The 19,429-nt window shown below is 46.9% G+C and overlaps 1 protein-coding gene across 1 annotated transcript in view; it reads left to right on the top strand.

Annotated features, from left to right (window-relative positions):
* Positions 1 to 7,594, top strand: part of LOC138521543 (inactive phospholipase C-like protein 2) — a 639,517-nt gene extending 631,923 nt beyond the window's left edge. Inside the window, exon 6 of the mRNA XM_069634464.1 lies at positions 968 to 7,594. Within this exon, the coding sequence (XP_069490565.1) occupies positions 968 to 1,153 (186 nt within the window). The 3' untranslated portion in view covers positions 1,154 to 7,594. The remainder of the gene's footprint in view (positions 1 to 967) is intronic.
* Positions 7,595 to 19,429: the final 11,835 nt, after the last annotated feature.

Raw genomic sequence — 19,429 nt, forward strand, 5'->3', positions numbered from 1 at the left:
TTGCACTGCTATTTTTGGGGCTATAAATTAAGCTTTCTTGAGGGTTTCTCCTACGTCTGAAATATTCCAGTTAAAAAGGGGTGCTGCTAGAATGCACCCCTGCCTTACACCATGCTCTGTTTTTATTGGTCTTGAGAGTTCACCACTTTGGCCTAGTTGTACTCTCACGTGTGTCATTATGTAATTGAGTTAAGATATCAAGCAGCTGGGGTGGAATTATTTCATCATGAGTGGGAGGTTGTTTCAAAGTTTAAGAGTTTGGATGGTGGTGCTTCTGTCCCTTTTAGTGACACATTTGGATGGGAGTGTGTGAAACTGTAGGGGACAGCGCAGCATAATGATTTATTGGCGACACAGCTATGATCCATTGTTAGATGTAAGTGGGAGTGGAGCCATGAAGGCACTTAGGGATTTTAAAAAAACACCCAAAGTACATTCTTGCTATGCACTAGAGCCACTGTATCCTGTTAACAATGGGGGCAGATAGATTCATCCCATTTATTTAGGCTGAAAGTTACTCTGAGTGTTGAAGGCATTCAGAAAGTAATTGATTTTCATGTTCATGCTCTGCATTGTTTTGTTGTCTACCTGGAGCCTTTCAAGCATCTCCTCACTCCTGGTACAGAACATCCCATGCTGATAAAATACTGGTCTTCAATGAGAGCAAATGGTTAGCTTGTGTCTCTTAAATAGAGGTCGGCTTAGCCACTCGCACGTCATTATATGGTGGCAGCGGTGGGATTCCAGGTGTGATCATGGTGAGATGCTTTGTGCAGGGCACTGAGGATCAGTGCCTAATTTGACTATGATAGCTTCCAGTAGGTGAGATAGAAAAATGCCCCTTTGAAACTCACTCCTCCTTCGGGCTTTGCTTTACATAATGTACCGTCTTCAAAGTGAGTGAGAACAATTCACTTTCATTGTTCTGGTGCAATCTGACCTGTTTTGTTTTAACTTTCTTTTGCAGGGCCAAGCCGACCTCTTGAAACATGCAAAGAGCGAAGCACTGGACAACCTCAGGCAGATCCACTACGCCGGGCAATCCTGTGGCATTGGGAAAAATGTCTCTGCCTCCCCTGATCTCTTCCGGGCACGATCCACACTGGAAGCCATCCCGGAGACGGAGGCAGGAAGTGACAGCGGGTCCTGCTGACATAGATACTGTGGAGGTGGGCACAAGGAAGGGTAGTGGGAAAATCCTCCGAGACTGTGCCCTTCTGGCACCTCTGGATTGAGCCCGGACGATGGCCACGCAGGGGGATTGCCAGCATTCCCCTAACCCCACAATGATGGCTCCTTTCAGATTACCTCCACCCTACTGCATGCCCCAAACCAGACTTCTCTCAGAACTCATCAGCAGAATCGGGTCCGCTCGACAAAATCCCACTCAAGAAGAGAGCGGCGCAAGCAATACCCCCAAACTGTTGACATTATTTGCTGTGTGTATTTTTATTTAGAATCTAGAAAAGTGGACTGGGGGTAGGTGTCCCGCTTATTATGCCGTCTACCTCTCCTTCCCCAGCTCTGCCAGCCGTAGATGAAGAAATGCAGTCTGCACCTAACAGAGAAAAGGGACTAAGGTGGGCCCTTGTGAATCATCTCAATAAATGCTCTCGTGCCGGAGGTCTTTCTGGCTCCTGGGGGAACTACTTCTCCTTGAAGTCTCCCTTGCTACCCCTGTGGTCTCCCTTGCTACCCCTAAAAAAAAGATTCTTTTTTTCTTTGTTTTTTTTTTACACTGAAGCTCCTGGGCTGTGGCCAGCGCCCTGAGGCTCTTTGTTTCTGGAGTGGCTGGAATTTTTATTGAGGCCCCTTACAAAAAAAGGGGGTTCCACAAGTGTAACACTTTGAGCAGTGACCCTAAATAAGAAAGAATAGGAATAACAAATAATTTGTCTTTCTGGAATTCTATACAATAATTGCTAAACTCATTAAAGGGGTGAAAGGTCATGTTCTATCGCTTCCCATGATGTCACTTTAGGCTGAGGCAAATGAGATCACTTACTCTGATGTCATCAGAGGTCAAGGGTCATGTGATGTCACTTCCGCTACCCCTGGCGTTTTGGTGAAATTACGTCCCCCTGGTTCACCCTATTTTTACCCCAGTCCTTGTTTCTCAAATCTATGCACTCAGTTGTAGGACGTTGGTAAGGCAAGATAAGATGCCCGCACAACCCTGCCACGTCCACAAACCATCCCTTAGCACAACTCGCCCCGAAACCTAGACTCTGGATGGGGAGGGAAAACAACAAAAATCTCAATGTCTGCAAACCCGCTGTTGGGTTAAATCGGGGGCTAAATATTCCCGCACAATGTTCACCCTGAGCCAGAAAATGAAGGCAAAGGCCTGCCCATTTTTGCTGCACTTTTCGGGGGACGGTAAACATAACAAACAGTTTAAAGCTGTGCTCTTGTAGGGATTCCCCCCAGTGGAGTGGGTGGTCAACGGGATGTCCAAGAGAGGAGTGTGGGGGCACAACGCTCTTTAAAAAGGTAGAAAGGTGACTGCCTGCAACAAAACATATAAGACCCTTATATTTGAAGAGGGCTGTCAACACATTTTTACTCAAGTGGGGCTGCGCATAAAAAAGTTTGGGTACCAATGAAACTGGCAAACAAGCGTCTGTTGCAATGCCCTGTGTGCAAACCTGAAGCCCTGGCATGCTTGACTCCGCCTTTTATCCTTCCCAAATGACATGAGTACCGTTGAGTTGCCCAAGATCATTTGGATTGTTATTGGCATGTCTGATCAGGAGGATTTCCTTTCCAAATCCCATGCCCGTGCAGCAGCGTAATAAAGCCCTGGCCATTCTGTGCCTTGCTAAGTCCCAAAGCAGCATAACATTGGCAACTTGACTTGCACATTGTCGGGCAGGAGCACTCTTCCTGTCAGTTCAAGCAAAAGAGGCTATTTTGTTTCAAACATCTTGGTAACACCACAGGGAGCAGGAAGAACCCCTTTAGCAAGGAGAAGCTCCAGCAGCCTGTCCCACCGCCTGGTGAAAGGTCCCAGTGGTTGGGCTGGGGCTGAGCCTTACCGATGAGTTTGCGCCAGAGTTCTCCAAGTCCGATCCTCAAAACCAAACGCGCCAGCTGTTCAGAATGTCTACGAACTAGGTCCATACCTCAGATCTAGTTTAGCTAGGTGCACATGTAATTGGTGTGGCTTTCCTGAAAACATGGAGTAGACCTGGATCTTGAGGACTGGACTTGGAGACAACTGGGTCGCTTCTTTCCTGTGATTCAGAAAGTGTTTTGACTAATGGCCAGCATGGGTGGTCAGTAGTTTCAAAAAATGCTCTCATTTTGTTTTAAATGCATACACAATGTTTCAGATCTGGTTGAATTGTGGCCCAGCCACCGTTGTGTCACCTGTTGCTGTGAGCCGAGGCTGCACGCTGGTGGACCGAGGCCCCCCACTTTTTACACAGGGCACCTTGATATGCTAATTTCTGGTGATGCCACATTCAATAGGTATGTTAAACAGGCCCCCGACTTTTTTTTAGGACTTTACCCATGCATTGTCTGATAAGTCTGAGGCAATGAACTGGGCTAAGTGTTGCTCTCTGTAGATTCCAACATGCCATGCTGTGTGCAGTTCCTCTAAAAAGCAAAGCAGTGCCAGGGCAATGGACACTGACATCCTGCGGCTGCATGCACCAAGGCCCAGTGGAGAGGACAGAGGCCATGATCACATCCACTGCAAGCAGCAACTGAGGGGCATAGCAAGGAACCAGTTCTAAAAAAATGTGGGGATGGGGCACATTAACATGTCTCCGGGAAATTGACATCCCATGAAGTGAACAGATGTTAAGGTGAACTATACACATTTCCTTCCCAATCGAAGAAAGTGCACAGGACAAGTACATATTTACCTCTTGGGAGATTTATCATGTGCGCCCGAAAAAGAGACCCAGACAGGAACAAGAACTGTATAATGTTGCTGGCAAAGTATAAGAGGTGCACATGTTTGAGGCCTCCTGATCAGGCCTCCATCTGGTCTTGTAGGAAAGTGTCTCCGTGCAAATCCTGAAGGTGTTGGTTCAGATCCAGCCTTCGGCAGGAGGGAAGGCATTCGCCTTCTGAAAAATAGAGGCGGGTGATGTCCACTCGCGTGTTCCCTCGACTTATGCCCTAGGGCACCAAGCCTTTACTCTTTTCCCCAGTTCTAGAATCAGGCTGAATGAAAAAAGACCAGAGTTACAACATTTGAGCATGCACTGCCCTTAATGCATAGCAGGTGGCACCAGAGGACTATAGCTGGAAATGCCTACTCCATCCGTGTTCAGAGTTGCCAAGGCTTTCTCTGAAAAAAGAAAACAAAATGGAGATTTGGGGCCTCATTACAAGTTTTGCGTTGCAGGAAAAGTACTGGTAAAAGTGCCGGTAATTCCGTGAATGACACTTTTAGTGCACCGCAAAACTACAAATTTGCCAGTGGGAGTCACTGATTTTACTCCAGCCAAGAGCTGGAGGTAAACCAGGCAGCCACCGGCAAAAAACAGCAATCCCTAGTCCTATGGGAGTCCATGGCATGGGGATTTACCACCCTTTCCGGCACCTTTAATATCCCAGAGATTCCAGGATATCAGGCGGTGCAAACGGTAGGTCAGTTTGTCGATATTGCGCTGGAATTTCTGGCGGGTTACCAGCAAATCTATAACGAGGCCCTGGGTATATCTTGAACAATGACTAATTTCCACCTGCATATATGGGTGGCTGGCTGCAAAGACTGCAATCTACTGTCTTTGTTTCCCAAATACTCTGAGTGCATTCGCTCCATTCATTTCTATGGTAGGGTGTAGTGGACAAAAGTGTGCACAGATATACATACAATTTGCTGCTGAAAGTGTCAACAACATCCAGCATGGCCTTAATGCAAAGGAAGGCATTAATCCCTAATTGTTTTTCAAGCCTTTTTGTCAAGCAAGCAAAGATCCAACATTCAGAGTTAGTTTGAAATTGCGAAGAATCATCGACTGCCCCAATTGGTGGGATCTTGCTTTCAATGTTAGAGGTCTGTCCCGTGGATCACTTTTTCAACAGGCACGGCCACGCCTCGAATAGTAAAATCCAGTCTGGTTTTCAGGATATCCACAATGAATATGTATAAGAAACATTTCCATAAAGTTCATTTCAATGCAGATCATTTGCACATGTTTTCATCAATTTGGAAAACTGGCTGGATTGTTTGCTTTCCTGGGGGCCGATGGGCCCATCCCCTGTTAACTGTAGACTTATTTGTGACATGCCAGGACAGCAGCAGTTAGAGACGCTCATGTGTGAGGATGTGGGTGTAGATGTGCCATCATTATTTATTTTGAAGGTAAAATAACCCTCACCATAGTGGGATTAAACACCCTAATTGTAGAGGAATTCATATTTGAGTAGGACAGATATTATTAAAATTGAATCATGGCAATTTCAATGACAGCGGAATCCCTATGTTAAGTTGCATACCCGTGGGTCACCTCTGAGAAAGCCTCAAAATCACCAAAAATGTCTGTCTCGATACTCTTGTTTTGGACAGCGTGACTTTGTGAGTTTCTGTACTACCAACATTTCAGAATTCCCATCTGCATTCCGATGCAAGAGTTCATTTTAATAAACATTGCTACATCAATGGCTATCATGAGAAGGAACCCATGACCCTTGACCTATAGGAAATCCCTAGAAATGACAAACCGCCGCCTTGTGTACCTTTCAGGGAGAGGCTCCAAAAATCCTGCAGTATATGTGCAACAAATCAATAACTTCAGATAGCTCACAGACTCTACCAAAGGGCAGGCCTTGCAGGTGCAAGGCTGAATACAAGGGCATAAGTTGCAATGCCTGATCACCCATATATTGCAGCCCCCTGCTTTCATTAACTGTGCAGCCGAATGCTTGACCATTGGGTGCTGGTTGGGCCCTGCTGGTGGGCAGAGAGCACAAAAACACCCTCATCAGGATGCTAAAGCCTTGACAGATAGCCGCACTTGAAGGAGCGGGAGGGCTACTATAAACTATACATTTCATTACTGAAAACACTAGCGACCTCTCAATGACGCGCATGGTGGCACCCTCTGGATGCCAAGGCCTTGGCAGCTGGCAGCACTTGAAGGAGCAGGAGGGCCACTAGGAAAATAAACCATACATTTAATTACTGAAAACACTGGCAACCTCTCAATGACGCACATGGTGGTTTGAATATCCGTGGAAACGTGGCCGCAGTGGCTTGTGCATGTACAGAACTTGGGATACTGTAATCACCAGAGTGATCTGTAGAGTTTATGCACTTGCGCTACTTGACGAGTCCACCAGCAGGAGGCGATGTGGCCGGTACGTGTCCTTTGGTGGCTGATAGTGATATGTCCCGAGCGGCCATAGCGCGGCTCCATCTCCAGGCGAAAGGCCTTTCAAGCTGGGCTGTTGCCAACACGACGGGCGAACGAACATTGCCATGCCCTATACCATAGAAACAGAACGGACCGATGCCATTTCATCTCACTAGTCCGACCCCAATGCCATTTCATTGCACATTTTGTTTTGTGAAAGTCCGCTTTTGCTATATTTTGCACTGCAATGTCAGTTTCACTGAAAATGTTTTAAATGAAAAACCATGTTGATTTCAAATGACATTTTCCGTTTCTTTCACAATGCTATATTTGCAATTATTTTTCTAAAATATTTATTTTTTGAAAAACGTATCTGAAAACCTAACCCAACTCAAACCCTCTATCCTAGTCTCGAACGTACTACAAATTTGAACTCTGACCCTAAACTAACCCTAATTTTCACCTGATGTCAACATCGTTATACTCGCCATAACCGTATTGACTCTCATCACAATCCGGGTCTTGGTCATATTGTTGGCACTAACTGTAGCCCTAATACAGAACCTAATATGAACCTTGATTTTAACACTCACCCTTCCCTATTTTAACCAAAACCCTCACCGTGGACCTAAATTTGACTCTATCCCTTTCCTATTGCCATACCTAACATTTGTTTCATAATGAAATTGTGTTCCAATTAAATGGTTTTGCAATAAAATATTTGTATTAAATTGTATTTTAAGTGAAATAAATGAGATGAAATGAAGAGCTTGATCTAGGACACGCCTTCAAAAACATCTCGCCAGAAGGAGAAACATTCCATTGCCGGGGCGTGCAACTTGCGGCTTTCCAGATGGCTTGGACTACGACTCCCATGATACCTCTCCATTTATTTTGCTGGCTAGGGCCGATGAGAGATGTAGTCCTAAACGTCTGCTGAGCCAAAGGTTGCCGACCCCAGACCGATGGGGAGGAGAAAGTCCAGCAATGAGTGGCTGGCATTTTCGTCTGTAAAATCTGCAAGCCCAGGGCGTGCAGCTCCCAGTAGCATTGGCTGTAGGAACATTAACATGGCCTCACACCGTGATCAGTAATGGATGGCACTGGCACAAGGGCAAGATGGCGGCTCCCCTTTGGTCGTGATGCTGATGCTTTACTATGTCTCATTGATTGGAAGTGTGTGAGGCTAAGAGCCCCTCTGTACTCGCCTCCCTTTGCCGGAAGCTTAGGGTTGTTATTCTGTGTCCTGTCATTTCATTAAATGCCTAAAACCCTCAGTGCTCCTTTGATGTTTTGCTTGGGGAAAAATGCCATCAGCGCGAGAAATCTCCCAGTAAGCCTAAGCGCCAACGTATACGGAAGCCTAAACATCTCCAGTAGTGTCCCTGCCATGGGGGGGGGCGGAGGGGTGGGGTGGCATTATTTCTAGGCAGGCGGTGATCTTTTTTCGCAGAATGAAATTTTATATCAGTGCCTCTGTTGTTGTGTATTTGTGTCGGAACATTTAGACAGACTATTAAAAATGTAACGGAACGGGATGGGCAGAATCTTGGGTCCTGCATGGAACATCTTGGACCACCTGAGAAAGGGGTTCAGTGCACAAGGCTGGCTGCTTCACAGATAACCATCTAACATAACCTATCCCACAGAAAGTGAGATGGCCTGAATCCCAGGTCCTCCATGGTATGGGTCAGTGTAACAGGGGTTGATATGGGCAGTGTTGCAGGTCCCCCGTTGGACGGATTCAGTGTAACAGGAGCTGAGATGGGCAGTGGTGCAGGTCCCCAATTGGACAGATTCAGTGTAACAGGAGTTGAGATGGGCAGTGGTGCAGGTCCCCCATTGGACGGATTCAGTGTAACAGGGGTTGAGATGGGCAGTGTTGCAGGTCCCCAATTGGACAGATTCAGTGTAACAGGGGTTGAGATGGGCAGTGTTGCTGGTCTTCTGTTGGACGGCTTCAGTGTGGAGCTGAGATGGGCAGTGTTGCAGGTCGTCCGTTGTACGTATTCAGTGTAACAGGAGCTGAGATGGGCAGTGTTGCAGGTCCCCCGTTGGATGGGTTCAGTGTAGCAGGAGCTGAGATGAGCAGTGTTGCAGGTCCTCCGTTGTACGTATTCAGTGTAACGGGAGTTGAGATGAGCAGTGTTGCAGGTCCCCCGTTGTACGTATACAGTGTAATGGGAGTTGAGATGAGCAGTGTTGCAGGTCCCCCGTTGGACGGGTTCAGTGTAACAGGAGCTGAGATGACCAGTGTTGCAGGTGCTCCGTTGTACGTATTCAGTGTAACGGGAGTTAAGATGAGCAGTGTTGCAGGTCCCCCGTTGTACGTATTCAGTGTAACAGGAGCTGAGATGGGCATGTTGCAGGTCTTCTGTTGGACGGCTTCAGTGTGGAGCTGAGATGGGCAGTGTTGCAGGTCGTCCGTTGTACGTATTCAGTGTAACAGGAGCTGAGATGGGCAGTGTTGCAGGTCCCCCGTTGTACGTATACAGTGTAATGGGAGTTCAGATGAGCAGTGTTGCACTTCCCCCGTTGGACGGGTTCAGTGTAACAGGAGTTAAGATGAGCAGTGTTGCAGGTCCCCCGTTGTACGTATTCAGTGTAACAGGAGCTGAGATGGGCAGTGTTGCACGTCCTCCGTTGGACGGGTTCAGTGTAACATGGGTTGAGATGGGCAGTTTTGCAGGTTCTCCGTTGGAAGTATTCAGTGTAACATATGAGTTGAGATGAGCAGTGTTGCAGGTCCCCCGTTGGGCGGATGATTCAGGCTAACAGTAGCTGAGTTGGGCTGAATCGTCGAGGTCCTTAGCAATGGTTCCACATAACACCTATTGGCACATCCACGACCAAGAAGCTCCAGCATCAAGTGATGCAGTCAGTGCACTACCCCGCCACACACACACACACACACACCAATATTTCAAGCGGTATCACACATCCCTGTCATACATTTGTATTGCTCAGCAGCTCTCGCACCATTTGAGGCAATCTACAACACTCCACCCACTTCTCAGGCACAGAAACCAGGCAGGAGTACTTCCGCCACCTCCCCCCGCCCCCACACACACACACTAATCGAGCGCACACAGCCGGCAAGATAGCTCAGCTGGTTGAGAGTTCGCTGCTTTGATCCGAATGTGATCTGCAGGTCATCGGTTTGAATCCTGGCAAAAGCCAACTCAATCTTCGTCATTGTGAGGTCGATAAATGCTTGTATGTAACATATGTTCTCTGTACAGCACTTTGGTGAAAGCGCTATATAAGTAAGACATCATTATCACACGTTCCAACCCACTCTCTTATACTCTAAAGCAAGGTCACAGTATAGCACAAGTTACAACACACATCCTCCTTCTACCCACTCGTTGATTAGCATATCAGTTTCAATAAACAGCAAAGGGAAAACATACCCACAATGGACACATGCCAAGAGAAAACATGTGAGTGAACAACTGATAACGCGAGAGAACACACACAGCCTAAGTGACCCCTAAATTAGCAAGCACAGGGCCATCTTAGATGCAATGCACACTGATTGTTAATCAATACAGAATGTATCCAAACCACCGCAATATCCTTCAAAAACACAGACCATTCAATCAGCCTGAAACTGAAAGCTGTAAGACCGACCTTCCTCATCAATCAGCCTGAAACTGAAAGCTGTAAGACCTTCCTCATCAATCAGCCTGAAGCTGAAAGCCGTAAGACCTTCCTCAGTCAACACCACATGGCCATCCACCACACCTTGGTTGCAGAGAAGGACAGAAGATAATGGGGGTCATTACGAGGTTGGAGGTAAGGGATTACCGGCACCGGTAAGGACACCGGTGCCGGTAATCCCTTACCACCCTATTTCGAGGTCCCTTAGCGGGTCCCTTCCTTAACACCTGGTTTTACCAGGCGTTATGGAAGGGACCCGTTAAGGGACTTCAGAGCTAATAACGGTACAGCAAAGTGCGGTACCGTTGTTAGCTCCATCCCCATTCCCATTGAGCCCTATGGGGGCTCAAATGGGAATGGGGAATGGTTCCCGGAATGGGGACCTACCGGGTCCTCCAAGGTTGGAATGACCCGGTAAGTCCCTATTTCGGGAACCCGGACCCGGAATGCGTTAAGGGGGTAGCCATGGTGCTAATAGCACCATGACTACCTCCAACCTCGTAATGACCCCCAATGTGTCACAGAATACCTGCCTGATACTCCAAAACAGGAGCTGCAACATTTCTCGGTATAACCGCCCTGATAGAAGAGTACATTTACACATTGAAAGGACAAGTCACTCAATGTCACCTGCTTGTAATAGCTGCTAACTAAGCACATTAGTAGGAAAAGTAAACGATCAACAGCTACACGTGACTTCCCCAAACTCTTCAAGACAAAATTTCAGCTGTACTCTAGACCAGTGTCGTCAATTCACCCAAATGCCGCAGGGAGTGGAAGTGAAACAAATTTCCTTTCCTGTGCCCATCCCACTGCCCCTCAAACTGACTCCATTCCCTCAACACGTATCCCCTCTGTTTACCCTCAAATCCTTCCATACCTCATTGCTCTCATCAATCTCTTCTTCTCTTCCACTGTCATTCCTTCCACTTGCTACTATCATCCCCCATACTGAAAACACTTTCTTGTGATCCCTCTCGCTCTTCTAATTTCCACCCTAAGGGCCTCATTACGAGTTTGGAGGTCGTCGTGCCGCTTTTAGAGGCATTTCTACCTCCAAACCGGTTACCGGGTCCATGCTCCAGGAATAGGGAATTACCAGGCCATTCCGACCTTGGAGGGCCCGGTAATTCCCTTTCCCGGGACCCGGACCCGATACATCCCCATTCCCATTTGAGCCCCCATAGGGCTCAATGGGAATGGGGAGGATGCTAACAACGGGCCCGTTAATGACGGGCCCGTTGTTAGCATCCTGGTTTGCTAGCGGGTCCCGCTACAGACGCCTGGTCTGACCAGACGTCCTCTGCGGGACTCGCTGCAGACCTCGTAATGAGGTGGCCCGGAATGAACGGAATGCAAGAAACAGCATCACATGCCTATGTGATGCCACTGCATGCCAAGTCCAGCCTCAAACTCCCCACTAAATCTATCTTATGCCCCTTAATTCCTCATAAGTTCCTCATAAGTCAGGTACAGTGGTGTAAATAATGTACAGCCTCACAGGCTCAGGGGCACGGTGGCAGAATGAGGATGGCTGTTGGTGGCGATGGTCTTTCCACGCAGGAGGGACCATGCGTGCTGGAGCTGCTGTGAGCTATGGCACCATGGGCATTGTGGAGGTAGGTGGAATGCACCTGCAGATGCGTGCCCTGCAATGCAGTGACAGCAGGGGTGAGGGACAGTCCCGTCATTCCTCTTTAGCCAGTGGCGAAAGCAGTATCTTATAGGGTTAGCTTCTGCCTCACTTTGAATATTCATGGCCATACCTTCAAAATGCAAACCACATTATCTGGGTGTGCAGTAGCAGCTTTGAGCGTTCTTATGCATAGGTTGGGATTACCATAATTAATTATCTCAGACCCAAATAACCAAACAGACCCAAAGAATATGGCAAAATAATACTTTATTATCAGTTCTTATAAAGTGGGAAAATCTGGTGAACATCAAATTGTAGTCCACATACTCTCAATCATATTACAATTACGCAAAGGCTTTATACCTCGATGTGCGTCAGCTATGATGTCATACTACAAGGCAAATAATAAAACCTATTGGATGGAAGGATTGGTTAGGAAAACATATAAGCCTATAGTTTCTATAAGTGTTAGTAACATCATTGTCTGCCCCTCTTCTGGCAAGCATGCCTTGAACTTCCCTGTAACTACGCATAATACAGATTATAGTAGCATAACAGCAGCGGATTGGCCCCTGCAACAATGTATGCTCACCGTTGCATAGGCTCTCATGACTGGTTGACATTCTCTCCAAACCTTGGACATTCGGCTTGTTAGCAGCACGTAAGCAAAACGAAACCCAGGTGCAGAGAACAACGTCAGACTACTGCCCATTTGCCGAATTAGTCTACCATCTCTCATCAGCCAAGCCTTCAGCCAAGGCTTCTTCTTTGTACTTGACCTTGCTGAATGTTCTCTTCCCTGGAACTTTAAGGGGAGTTAAGGTACATTGTTATCTTCTCCGGGAGCTTATGAATAGGCCTTGTTTTCTGGTCAAAGAGACCATGAATTTGATTCAATTATCCTGGGAGTCATGACTCTCTTCAGCCTCTGAAGACTTGGTTGATCCATCTCGCATATGCTTTCTGCATCCTTAATTGTTCAATACTTGGCATTCCGAAATGTTCACTCATTTACTTAATGTGAGAGACATATGTCCTGCGCACATTGCTTATGCTGGTTGACTCCCTTTTTACTCTGCATTTGCTTATTGCTGTGACATCCTTGATCTTTGACCAACAGTTATTCTTTGTTCATGCACAAATTCCCTTCCAGCGTCCGTCCGTCAGTCCTGCAACCTGGTCTCTCTCCTTCAAGCTTCTCATTTACTTTTATTCAGAGTCGACCTCCATCTTTTAAACATGTCTGCTTTACCCGTGTTATATTTTCTACTGCAGCAATCTTCAATGTGACTCATCTACCTTATGTTTCTGCATATATACATTTAGTACACATCTGGTTACTTATCCTCTGTGTATATATGGTTTCCTCTCACTTGTATGTCGGCTTACTCTTGTTTCTTCAGTTACATCTTCATTCTTTAAGTATCCTCATATCATTTCAGTGCATTATTGTGTCTTCTCCTTATGACATCCCTTTGCATCTATCAGATTTTCTTTACAGCTCTTAGATGTTCAGTGGTGTCTGTAAATATCCTGTTATCACTTCAGTTTGAGGGTACATTTGGTACGGTTGTCTGAGTGCATAACGTCTCTTATACTCCCGATGCAGTATTGGAATGATACCTGGTGTCTTACACAGTGTCTTCTTGTCCTTCATCCACTATGTCAGAGGTGAGGGGGCGGGTTATATCAATGACATACATGTCTGCTCCTCTACATTCCCCCCTCTGGTCGAGTCCTCGACCACCTCCTCCTCAGTCTTCTTAATTTTTCCTCCATAGAATTACTTCTTTGGGATCTATAACTTAGTCATCCCCCTAAGGTCACCTGCATTCTTTGTGTTCAACCACACTTCAAGTCATATGGCAGTACTCCCCGGTTGGTTGACATAACACCCAATGCCCTTCATCGTTCTTATGATCCTTGGGGTAATAAAACTTTGTATAGTATGGTATGGTATTGTTTATTTATAAAGCGCCTATACACTGGCAAGTGTTTCAAAGCGCTTAAAGAGGGTGGGAACATGGGGAAAAAATAACAGTCGCTCAGGGCCCTTGAAATTCTGAGACAATAATAGTCTGCACAGGCACAGTAAGTGCTTATACTCCATTTAACAGTTGAGACACAGCAAATAGGCCTGATGGCGATTCTGCAATTTTATCAGTTCAATTAAGGGTGAAGACAAGGGAGAACAGACAGACGATCTTCCGGCACAGTGCATTTGGTTCGTGCAAGTGCACAGACGGTGACAGGGAGGGGGAGTCCCATGTGTACTTGGTCAGTGGAGATTGGGGTAAGTGCAGAGAGAGCCACTCTCTTGGGATATTTCTCAGTGAAGTAAAGGTGGGTGGGGTGTGGGGCCCTCATACAAGTGTGAGAGAGGATTGGCAGGGGTGCCCGGGACCTGTGAGACACTGAGGTACACCATGCGGCCAGTTAGCACGCTGTTAGGGAGAGGAGGGAGGGAGGGAGGGAGGGAGGGAAAGAGCAGAGAGCTACGTTAGAAGGGCAGAGGGAGAGAGAAGGAAGAGAAGAGGAAGGTCTTAAGGAGTTTCCAGAACTTAAGAAGATCTGGCTCAAGACGTAGGGTGGCAGGGAGGCTATTCCAAAGGGAGGCACCTGCTGAGGATAAGGATCTGCCTCCAAATCTTTGCTTGGAGAACCTGCTCACTCACAGAAGGTTGGAGGTAGCTGAACAGAGGGCTCGTGAGGGACAGTATTAAGGGAGGCAGCGTTGCAGGTAGGTAGGTCTCCGGCCCCAGAAAGCCTTGTGGACAATGCAGAGGGTCTTGAACTTGATCCTTGCAGCAATGGGGAGCCAGTGCAGGGATATCAGCGGTGGAGAGATGCGGTCCCTGGGCTTGAGGCCAAGGATAAATCTTGTGGTTCTGTTCTGGATGAGTGGCAGAGGCTGCAGGGCAGAAGAGGGGAGTTTGAGGAAGAGGCTGTTGCAATAGTCCAGCCTAGAGAGAACCAGGGCTCTGGAGACTGTGAGACGCTGGGAGAAAGTGAGAAAAGGTAGAGTACCACTGAGGAGGTGAAGCTGATAGTTAGACTTTTAAGAGATGTCAGAAATGTGAGAGGAGAAGGCGACAGTGGAGTCGAAGATGACCGCAAGGTTTTTAGCCTCGCAGGTGGGTGCGGCCGCAGGGGCATGGGAGGGTGAAAATGGGAAAGCAGGGCTCCCAATGCAAATGATCTCAGTCTTACTGGCATTGAGGCAGAGGTCATTTGCAGCACACCATGACTGAATAGCGGACAGACAGTTGGAAATGAGCAAGGAGGAGGAGGCAGCTGAGGGTAGCCTGAAAGATAGTTGTGTCTCATCTGCGTAACACTGAAAGTTAGAGGTGAAAATGGCAATCAAACGTGCCAGGGCAGCCATGTAGACATTGAAGAACCATTGGGATAGGTTAGATCCCTGGGGAACTCCACAGGTTGAGAGAGCTATAGTTGAGAGAAAGGCTCTGCGTTCCGACTGGGATAGGCGGTCAGAGATAAGGAGGTTAACCATGCCAGAGCCTGACCTGTGATTTCTAGGGTGTCACAGACTCGTGCGATCAGGATGTTGTGGTTAACTGTGTCGATGGCAGAGGAGAGGTCAAGGAGAATGAGGACAGAGGGAGTGTTAGTGTCAAGATTTGAGGTCAGGTCTTCATGGGTGTTCAGAAGAGCAGTTTCCGTGCCTCTGGATGCTCTAAAGCCAGACTGATGGTCATGGAAGCAACCAATATATTCAGTGTGGAGGGTCAGCTGAGAGATAGTCAACCTCTCCAGGAGTTTGCCCAGGAAAAGAGTGATAGAGATATGACGGTAGGTTGCCAGAATGGAGGGGTCTGCAGAGGGTTTCTTGAGCAAAGGGTGCACAAGGGAGTGCTTAAGAGGAGTTGGAAAAACTCCTGTAGAGAAGGAGAGATTGCAGAGATCAGCCAGGGCTGGGGCAAGGGAGCCAATATTGTCCTTAATGGTTTTAGAGGGGCAGATGTCCACCTGTTTAGATGAAGCCTTCATAGACCAGACTTGTCTGGGGACCTCATCAGGTGTGACGGGTGAGAGAGAAGAGAAGGTAAGTGGAGGTGGGGCCAAGGGAGGCTCCAGTGTTGGTCTATGCTGTGGTGTGGAAGAAAGGAGGGAAAGGAAAGGATGTCTTGGGTTTTTGTGAAAAAGTGTGCATTCAGGACCGAGCAAAGGTCCTGGGTGGTTGCGACAGTAGAAGAGGCAGGTGCAAGATTGACCAGTTCCTTGCAGACTTTGGGCCTCATTACACGGTATGCGGTAACCATGGCGCTATTAGCGCCATCGTTGCCGCTGGTATTTTACCGTGTCCGCCTTGGTGGATGGCGGAATTACCACCCTACTCCAAGGTGAGCGGGGGCGGTAATTCCCCATTCACCAAGGCACTTCCCCATTCCCATTTTTGCCCCCATAGGGCTCAATGGAAATGGGGAAGGAGCTAATTACGGTACCGCAAATTGCGGTACCGTAATTAGCACCAAGGTCCCTTTGCGGGCCTGTTCCTTAACGGCTGCTAAAACCAGCCGTTGAGGTTGGGTACGGCAAAGGGAACTCGTAGTAAGGCGGTAAGGGTTTACCGGTACCGGTGCCCTTACCGGTAAACCCTTACCGCATTCCGTGTAATGAGGCCCTTTGAAAAGCTTGGCCGTGTTGTTTGATGCCACTGAGATGCAGACTTGAATAAAGACTCTTTTCTTGGAGTGGATGCAGAGTCTATATTGCCTTTGAAGGAGGCTGCAGGCCAGTTTGTCAGATGGTCCGGCTGACAAGGTCCATTTCCACTCAGCTGCCCTACACTTGTGTTTAAGGGCAGCCAGATGGGCAGTCGTACCAAGAGTTGCACTTTTTGGAAGGCTTCAGTCGGACCCTCATGACAGGGACAAGTGTGTCAAGAGTGTTGGAGGTAGAAAGATTGAGAGTAGCAATGGCTGTGTCAGGGTGGGATTGAGCCACAGGAATGGGAGGAGGAAAGTAGGTAGAGGCAAAGGTAGCCACTGTCACTTTTATCAGGGGTCTGGTGACTTTGAAGACGAGTGGCCGTGCCGTATGTGTTGCTGCAAGAGGAGAGGAGAGCTTCAAGTGAGTTGAGAGGCGAGAGTGGTCAGTCCAACAGAGAGAGGTAGTGAAAGGGATAGAGAGAGGGATGTCAGTGGAAATGAGAGCATCCAAATTGTGGCCTGTGGTGTGCGTGGAGCCAGAGGGTAGGATAGAGAGGGAGAGAGAGTCACATAGGTTGCAGAAAGGGCCTGAGGAGTCGGGAGAGTCCAGATGGATGTTGATCACCCATCAGGAGGAGATGAGAGGAGGAGGAGAGTAGAGAGGAGGCCTGGTCAGCCCATTATGAGAGGAAGAGAGTGGACTCTCCTGGTGGCTGATAGAAGGTGGCCATACGGAGAGAAGATTTAGGAGAGTGAGATCCTGCAGACTAGGCATTCGAACGAGAAGTAGCCCTGAGTAGGGATAATGGCACAGGTATCCATTCTGGGAAGATCAGTGCCACTTCCTCCCTGTCTCTTTTGGCCTATGCGCAGAGAGGATTTTTTCGCCTTCAGGGAGGAGTATGTGAAAGCTTGTGACAGAGTTATCCTTGAACCACGCCTCCATAATGATCAGCACATCAAGGTCCATGAGTTCAAGGAGGTTGCAGATGTCAGACAAGTGTTTAACAGCAGAGCAAGTGTTGAGCATGGTAATGTGCAGAAGCTTGCCATCTTTGAAGGTGTTTCGTGGGGGGTCATAGAGGTGCCAGAGTGGCTTTCTCTCAGGTGTTCGCTGGTGGTGTATTTTCGGTCTGTGTGTGCTCATCAGCCACAACATTCATATAGATCATTATCTTTATCCCAATTGCTGTCTTTTTGCACTGTCCTATGATTATTCTTATAAGAACCTGGGGTGCCATAGGGCTTTCTCTCAGGTGTCCACGGGTGGCGCATTTCTGGTCTGTGTGTGCTTGCCAGCCACAGCATTCACATAGATCATTATCTTCAACCCAATTGTTTTCTTTTTTCTTTGCTGCCTTTTTGCACTGTCCTATGATTATTCTTATAAGACAGAATCCCAGCAACACTTACACTAGCATTGCTCAAAGTAGTTTGAAGGCGTTTGTCAACCAGGTTGGAACCCATGAAATCAGGGATGAAAACCAATCTTCATCCTCGGTCTCATCTACTTCTTCCACCATCTTTGTATGCAGGGTTGACCGCATAGTTATCGCTTCTGTCAGGGATCCATTTTCTTTATCATGGGCAGGGGGTAAGTACAACAGGAAGGCCCAATCTTGACACACATGCCTACTTCCATTGCTGAAATTAAATTTAGGACATACCTGTACCCGAGGGCCATGAGCCTGATGGCCCTTAGTTCTTCTTTGATTGCATTAAATCCTTTTGTAACAGCTCCCACCTAGTGATTTGTAACCACTTGGCATTCACTGCAGCTTGAATTCCTGGCATGAATAAAGCTGTAAATATCACTGCCATTCTGCTGAACAATTTTTGGTCATCTGGAATGTCATGATAGGCTTCTATTGATTTTGCAGAGAAGTAATTCTCTCTTTTGCCGAATGAGGTTAAGCGATCTCTTCTTTCTCTTGTGTGCATCCTTTTTAGGAAAGTCTGTGATCTGCAGGTCGCTTTGTGGTACTACTAGGGCTGGCATGTTCATCAGTACTAATGAACAAACTCCTCCCAATTCTGGTGGCAACTTCATATATGCTGCTGTTCCTCCCTTCATGCCTGGTATGTCAAGAACAAGACCACACTTGAGGTTTTGTACAACTTTTATTGTGCCATTATTTCTGAAGCATAGGAACTAATTCTTCAGGGGTAATATCTGCAGTGGTGCCCCCTCATCGTTGACCCACATTAACAACTTTGTGATCTTAGGCGATTGATCCTTACATTCTTTATCTGCATTCACCACAACAGCTTCGCATTGTCCTACCAATGCCATTGCCTTGCACATGATCAGTCCTTTCGGCCCATCCCTCAGGAGTAGGACGGCTTTTTTTAATTCGTAGTTGACCTCTTTCCCAGTGCTTCTTTCCCTTTCTTATCCTTGCATTGTAAAATCTGATTTTCCTCAAATCCAATTCCTGCTTCATTTACTCCACGCTGCTCGTATTTTATTATTCGGTTCATTGTCTCTTGATATGATCTCGACTTCATCTTTTGTACATAATTGTCAAACCCTTTGGGATGTCGCTTTATTCACCCATACTAATGATGCTGTCTTGCCTTGGAATTGTCTTCTGGTTAGGCAAAGTGCAAGATGCGTTAGGCAGTGTGCCTTTTGTACTGGTACTTTGGTAGCTATCAATATTTTAGATCATCCCATAGCATAGGGAATAAGGGAACATACGTAACAGCTTTCATCTGGCGTTCTTCTCCTCACTTTATTCATGTGCTGATTTCACATGTTATTATTTAAATGGGCCGAATTATCAAGATATGAATCTATATCTTCATTATCTTCCCCAGCATCCATTTTAAGTCGGACAATTTGTTTGGAAATATTAAGAAAAATGTCACTTATGCTTGGGGATAAGAATAAATGTCTCAACGTCAGACACTTCAAATGTATTATAAAACAATATATCACAAAATGTGATGAGCATAAGAAAATAAAAACAACACATTAGGCAAAATCTAGTTTCAAGAACGATTGCAATAGTATTCAGATGCTACATTATCTCTTTTGGAGTAGCTGGTCTTCTTGTTAGCAATGTGTGCCTTTACATTTAATTCAATTATTCGCCCTCAATCACTTTTCAATATGTGCACTTTTTCATAGCAGGAAT

The sequence above is a fragment of the Ambystoma mexicanum genome, chromosome 13, assembly GCF_040938575.1.
Source record: "Ambystoma mexicanum isolate Mex_15411 chromosome 13, UKY_AmexF1_1, whole genome shotgun sequence".
Lineage (NCBI taxonomy): Eukaryota > Metazoa > Chordata > Amphibia > Caudata > Ambystomatidae > Ambystoma > Ambystoma mexicanum.